Raw genomic sequence first — 6,709 nt, 5'->3', positions numbered from 1 at the left:
CAGCATCGAGTCAAAAAGGGTCAAAACATCAAGATTGGATACAGATGTAAAATTAAACCCTAACTCTATTATGAACAAAAAATAATACTACTTATTAAAAAAATATATTAAATACAAAAATGGAAAAATATTTTTTAAACCAATGAATGACTCGCTATAATCATATTCAAGAGTTGAGTGATACTTCAACCACAAATTCAAGGCTTTGTACAAGTCATATGGTTTATAATTCATTATAAATTTCATACAGTAAACAGATGTCCTGTAGACATAATTCTATTCGATATTGAATGTTGATTCCAAATACCTCCCCCAAGGAAAAAACAAAGCCCTAATTTGGAGAGCCCAACAGGAACCACATCCATAATTTTCAGCAGCAATAATATTGGTTATTGATACAATAAACTTAACAAAATGGCTAAACATAAGCGAACTGAATTATTTGAAAACAATTGAGAGAAAACAAAGTTTAATTTATAGGTCGTGCAAGTAAAGCTTAACGATATTCATGGAATCTGTGGCCATTGGCTTGTATATTTACTCCTATTCAACCTAACTATAGGAATTAGTGTACCATTTCAATCTAAGAAAAAGGAAAATCCTGGAAAAATTACAATACAGTAAAAAGGAAAGAAACACTAACAGAATCAGATCAAGCAATGAGTGTGGGCAGACTAATTAATGGTTATTCTCATCTTCACGCTCTTGGTGCCTTCTTTCTCCATTCTGTTCTTCCTCTATTTATTTCAAGGCCATCACTAGACAATCTAAGAAGATGTAGAAACTGCTTGCAGTCTTGCTGAACTTCCGTTGTTATGGTGGATCCGTTTGTGCCTTGGAGCTCGGAAACTGCCTCGCTGCCCTCAGGTAGTTCCAAGCTTGTGAGCGAATCAACTACATCATTCTGTTGGCACTCTCGTCTATAATCCAGGGTAATACTCTGCAACTCATGGCTATCAATGATTTCTTGAGGCATGCTCTGACAACGTAAAACACCGTGTCAGCACAACAAAAGAAGTGTTGCAAGTTGCAACGAAGACACATTTTGTTATGGAACTAATAATTTAGGTTACCTATAAAATGTGTACATGTATATAGTGTATGTATGGCTAAAGCTAAATTGGTATAAGTAAAAAAGAAAAGGAAAAGGAAAAAAAGTTGCTCAATATTCTTTTTTTTTTTTTCATAACAGCAAAGTTTACCAAGGCCCAAGCATGTCTCCTAACTCAGAACGCTAACAGAGGTACTTATAAATTATCCATCAATAAAATCCTCACATCAGTGGTGGGATTTAAACGCACAATCTTGTGGGTTTTGAGCCAAATCCTTATCAACTAAACTAATATTTGTTAGTAAAGGTGTTCAATATTCTAGTTCTTTAAAATATTGAAATGTTTCAGTTGCTAGTTACTTTAACAGGTTGCCACTTAGATGGATCTATAAGAACATGTCCAGCCAAATTGATTAGTTATTTCCACACCTGCAAGATCTAAAAAACCTAAATCAACGTGCCAACCTAATAGGGTTAAATTAGCAAGAAAAGAACAGAAATATTCTATATACAACATAATCTCTGTTCCAATATATTGCATAAATGCTGTATCAGATAACTACACTAACATGACCAAGAGGAGAGGGAACAAGAAAAAAGAAACAAATGGTGCGTTTAGATTAATAGGAATTTGAATTTGGATTTGAACTAAATCTCTCATTTAGATACACAAAAGTTTATGGATTTGGACAATTTCTTATTATAATTCCTTTATAATTTCAAATCCTGCCTAGATTAATAGGAATTTGAATTTGGATTTGAATCAAATCTCTCATTTAGATACACAAAAGTTTATGGATTTGGACAATGTCTTATTATAATTCCTTTATAATTTCAAATCCCATTTACACTAGTCATTAAAAATTCTTGTCACTTCAAATCTCTTGATCTCTTGGCATTTTCACTATTAATACATTTATGACTCTGGTATCTTCTCTCATCACTTGTTATCGCCTCTCATCAATTGAAAAATAGAGATAAATCCATCACTCCCAATTTTGCATTTTCATTTCAAATTTCAGCTCACTAATCATCTCTGTTATTCATTTAAAAATTTTTAAACTACCCAAGTAAAAGATTTTAAATACAAGGATTCTAAATGTAAGATATTAAATCTAAAATTCAAATCCAAATTCACTAATTCAAAGGCTACCTAATACTATTCCATTAGTCCAAACTCACTTATTACAATGACCCTTTATTCCCTTTTATAGACACTAATCAACTATCCATCCTAACTACCTATTAACCCCTGTAACTAACCCCTATTTATCTATTTACTAGGAAACACATTGCTCCACTACTTTAACTTTCCCAGAAGCAAAACCTAGACTACTTAAGAAAATAAAAATTTCTTCTGTGAAATGAAGCCTGATTTCCAGTAAGTTATTCATCAAACAAGCTTTAAAGGCAAGACATTGTGAGCGAATCATGAATGTTTGAGCCAGCAAAGTATTCCTAAAAGCACAAACGTAGAAGTACATAAATGAGAACTATTCATCTGTAGAGTACCGTTTCGAACACTTATCAAGTGATTCCCAGCCACACACAGGACCATTTGAATGAGTAACAAACATAGATGATGGAGAATATGAGGCCTAGAAAAGCACACAGCTGCCTTTATATATCAGATAAATGCTTCTATGAGGGATATACCATGGACTAGCATGCTGGTTTATTGAAAATTATAGGAGCGAGTCCTGACCAAAATAAACCATGCTCCAATTTGACATGTCCAGACACATTGGTAAGGACACCTGTTTTTAACAATGAGAGGAGCGTATCTTTACTATGACAAAGCAGTTTTCTCATCATATTTCATGTCCACTATATATATCAGAAGTAATTAAAAAAAAAATTATTAGTAACCTCAAGGAGCCATCCAATATATGTGACATTGTTAACATGCTGATTCATGTCCAGATCTGCTCTTCTAGGCTGCAAATTCAAAAGCAAAGTAAGATCTTCAGGCTCCCGAGTCTTGAAATATCAAAATCTGTGTAGTGATGTCATCCCCTCTTTTTCCAAACCAAAAAACAAAAACAAAGTTGAGTTTAGATGGTCAAATAATCATACCATAAGTCCTGGTCTGGAATATAGAGCAGGATCTTCCAGCTTTGGAATCTTCTTCAAGCTATTATTATTTTTCTCAGGAAATGATAACCTAAGAATAAAAATAACAAGGAAAAAGAAAAATAGTTATTATTAGCTTTTAAATTAGCCAATAGTGGCTGCGGATCATGGTATTGTAATTAGAGAAGGAGAAGCACTAGAATGGCAGCTGCCAACACCATATGGCCCAAATATATAAGCCAAGCCAATAGTCTGAATCTATTTCTCCCAAGCTTAAAGAGCTTAAAACTCTCACCATGCAACACAGGACAAGCTCACAATGACTCTCAGGACACTAGATTATTATAGGCAATTAGTGGTTTTAGGATTATAACTGAGGAAGCAAAGATTGTTCATATTCCATAATTCCCTTCAAAGAGAAAAAATAAAACTCCAATACGGGTCCTGCAACTGAAGGATGAACTTCCATACCCAGAATTCCAGGAGAGACTGGCCACAACTTATCCTACTAATTTAGGAATTTTATTTCCTTTACTAGCCTAATTATTCCTGATTTATTTCCAGGTTTTTAGTTTCCTTGTCACTTGTAATTTTGCAAGGTCTCTATTTTAGGTAAATTCTTTGGCATATAATTACGTACTTATGCACAATAATAGTATTATGTCAGAGAATTTCATTTCTTCTCTGCTGTCAGACAGTCATGATCCACCATGAACCAGCTCACAAGGGGAAAAAGAAAGAAAATAGGCGGAGGCAATGGGGACAAAAACAAAAATATGAAGCATAAAAAAATTCCTTGCATCCATGTCTATACTGTAGAAAAAGAAGTTTTTAACAAGAAGCTTTTTTTACAAAGAAAAATCAATTCCGACACACAAGCTTTTTGACGTCTAGTCACATGCAATATAAGGTATATATAAAGTTCTTACCTAGGCTCACGTGGACAGAAAATCAGATACTCCTCTCGAACATCATCAGAGATTTTTTGGAGTCGTCTGGTGTCCTCATTCATCATTACCCATTTGCTAAAACAGTAAAATTTACATGATCAGCTTTATAAAAAGCGTCTGAAACAATAGGATAGTTAAATGTGGCAGAATATTAGTGCAACTGATCAAATTTTAATATTATTGCCCAAAAGCAGAATTTGGATACCCTCTTCAGCATTTGCTTTATTACTCCTATGCTATATAAAACAGTTAGTCAGGGATGTTGGCCAAAAAAAAAGCTATCTCAGCCAAGTAAAAAAATTTGGCCATAAAGCTGGTCCTACATTATGATAGGTAGCAGAAAAAGTTTCACCATTTTAGTCTAAAGATGTAATGATTCATGCCTAAGAACAATGGCTTAAGGTTATGCTGATAGAGTCGAGCAAAGCAAAATATAAGTGACTATGAGTTTAATTGAGGCAATAGATTGAGAAAATTAGAGAAATTGAGGGGAATTCAAGGAAGGACCACCTTCAAAAAGCATAAAATAAACAGCTAATAGTAATATATCAGACCAAAAGGCTACCATGAAATAAAATACCAGTCATTCCTATGAACGAACATGCTAGAAAATCTCACTAGACTACTATTGTCTGTAAAGAGCCATCCACCAAGGGTAAATTCTACCAATGTCAGTCTCATTCAATTTCAAGAGGAAAATTGCACCTTGTTGCTCTTCCAATGACTTGATTGGTGGCACAGTCTTTAATTATAAAATCACGTCTAGTTCCAACCCTCCCTTCCCCTTGACACCATGTCTCTATATCAACAACATCACTCCTGTTGTATCTTCAAGTTAGATGTTTCCACGTTTGAATTCATAACATAATCTCAGTCATGATAAACAACAAAACCTACCAAGCAGGGTATTTGTAAACTTCAATGTGCATGCGAGCAGTCACCCATATGAGGCGCAACTTTCTCATAGTAGTGGTCGTTGCAAACCCATCTGTCGAGAATCCAACACTCTGAGCATGATTACATCCAACCTCCTGTATCACACAAAGTCACTGGTGATGTTAATAGTGACATGCCAAAAAATAAATTAATAATCATCTACACCAGGTAAGTTCAGTTCCCCCATTTAGACATGTCAGGCTATATCTTAAAAAGATAAATAAAAGTATAAAGGTGCATATATCTACAACTATATGTAAGTTCAAAACAAGATGAAAGCTACCTTACATATTATCATTGGTTGGCAACTATGTTTATTAGCAACAGCATTCACCAGCAATAAAACATTTTGTAAATAATGGCATGCAGGCAGACATTAAAATCCAGAATGCCCAGTTTAATAGACTGAACCGTAGAAGTTCCTATATTAAGAACTCAGTAGACCTGCAGTTATAGCCACATGCAACATACACAACTCAATGCAACTACTCAGAAGATAAAGAAAAGAACGAGTTGATAAATCGTTCCACCAGCAACAATTCAAAAAACTGCATCATAAATTGAAGGAAGCACTATAGCAGCTCAAAGAAAGGCAATGAAGAGAGAAGATAATCACTATTGGGTCAATCAATCAACACTCCTCTAAACACAACTGGCCAAAACTGCATAGTGGTTCCGAATGCAACTAGTCCCGGTTTAAACTTGTTTCGTCAAACTCGAGTCCGAGTCCTGCACGAGCAGCATTATTTCAAAAGCCACAACCTCGATACCAGAGAAATCAGTGTCATCCAAATGTCCAAAAATTATGATGACATCAAACAGCAATACCGGCAAAATGTAACAATCAAAAAATAGTTATTTCCTTGCAAAAGAACTCACAAATGCACATGACAAAATATTCAGTTACTGAAAAACACCTTACACACAATTAAATCAAGCAACCGAAATGCATTGCGAAACAAAGTGAAACCTGCAAAAGATTGGCAATGGTCTCAACAGTGGCCGTCTTATTTATCCCAACTTCATAACTCCGCACAATGAACTTCTCCTTGTAAGATAACCCATCCTCTGTCAAGCTCCCAAGCCGCAATCGATCCGCCAAAGTCTCAGAACTCGTTTCGACCCCGTTTACCACGCATTCAGACATCAACCCTACCCGGTCAGACACGACAGCAGACAAAGGAGAAGTTTTGGATAACGGAGGGCAGTGGACGACGGTGTTCATCCAGCAATCGGGAAGAGTTCTGGACGGCGAAAGGAATCTGCATTGAGAGAGAACTTGAATCTGATCAGTACCATTGCAATAGAGGTTCGACATTTCCGTTGAAACTTGAAAACCTCTCTCTCCCCCCCTCAAATTCTCTCGCTCTTTTGATTTCTGTTGGATTTGTAGTCATAGGTCACATTTGCGTTGAACCGAACAGGACTAGGATACGCGACTTGCTTTCTTGTGTCCAAAGCGTGTTTGTGGGCTTCGGGGTCGTCTGACTAAGGCAAATTGCCACCGAGGAATGATAAAATAACAACAATGCCATGCTTTGAAAGGAAAGGCTGCTTGCCTAATTATGATTTTGGCAAAATACACATCTGATCTCTAATTTTATATAAGTTGTTGGTTTGATCTATTAATTTTATAAATTTTTTTAGTTCTCCAGTGCCATTAGTCTTGACTGATGATTTTTTTTATCAATCATTTGTT

The 6,709-nt window shown here is 35.4% G+C and overlaps 1 protein-coding gene across 1 annotated transcript; it reads right to left on the bottom strand.

Moving 5' to 3' along the window:
* Positions 1-452: 452 nt before the first annotated feature.
* LOC129291829 (oleoyl-acyl carrier protein thioesterase 1, chloroplastic-like) lies at positions 453-6,455 on the bottom strand. The gene is made up of 7 exons (XM_054929370.1): positions 5,981-6,455; positions 4,972-5,105; positions 4,780-4,893; positions 4,054-4,149; positions 3,128-3,215; positions 2,921-2,989; positions 453-979 (listed from the first exon to the last, which is right to left on the bottom strand). Exons 1-7 carry the CDS (start codon positions 6,326-6,328, stop codon positions 698-700), a joined length of 1,131 nt encoding a protein of 376 aa, XP_054785345.1. The 5' UTR covers positions 6,329-6,455; the 3' UTR covers positions 453-697.
* Between the last annotated feature and the right edge of the window lie 254 nt (positions 6,456-6,709).

Source organism: Prosopis cineraria, unplaced genomic scaffold, assembly GCF_029017545.1.
Source record: "Prosopis cineraria cultivar Desert tree isolate PC_DT_omini unplaced genomic scaffold, ASM2901754v1 PC13, whole genome shotgun sequence".
Taxonomy (NCBI): Eukaryota; Viridiplantae; Streptophyta; class Magnoliopsida; order Fabales; family Fabaceae; genus Prosopis; species Prosopis cineraria.
The sequence above is the reverse complement of the archived record's forward strand: the minus strand, read 5'-3'. Positions and strand labels throughout refer to the sequence as shown.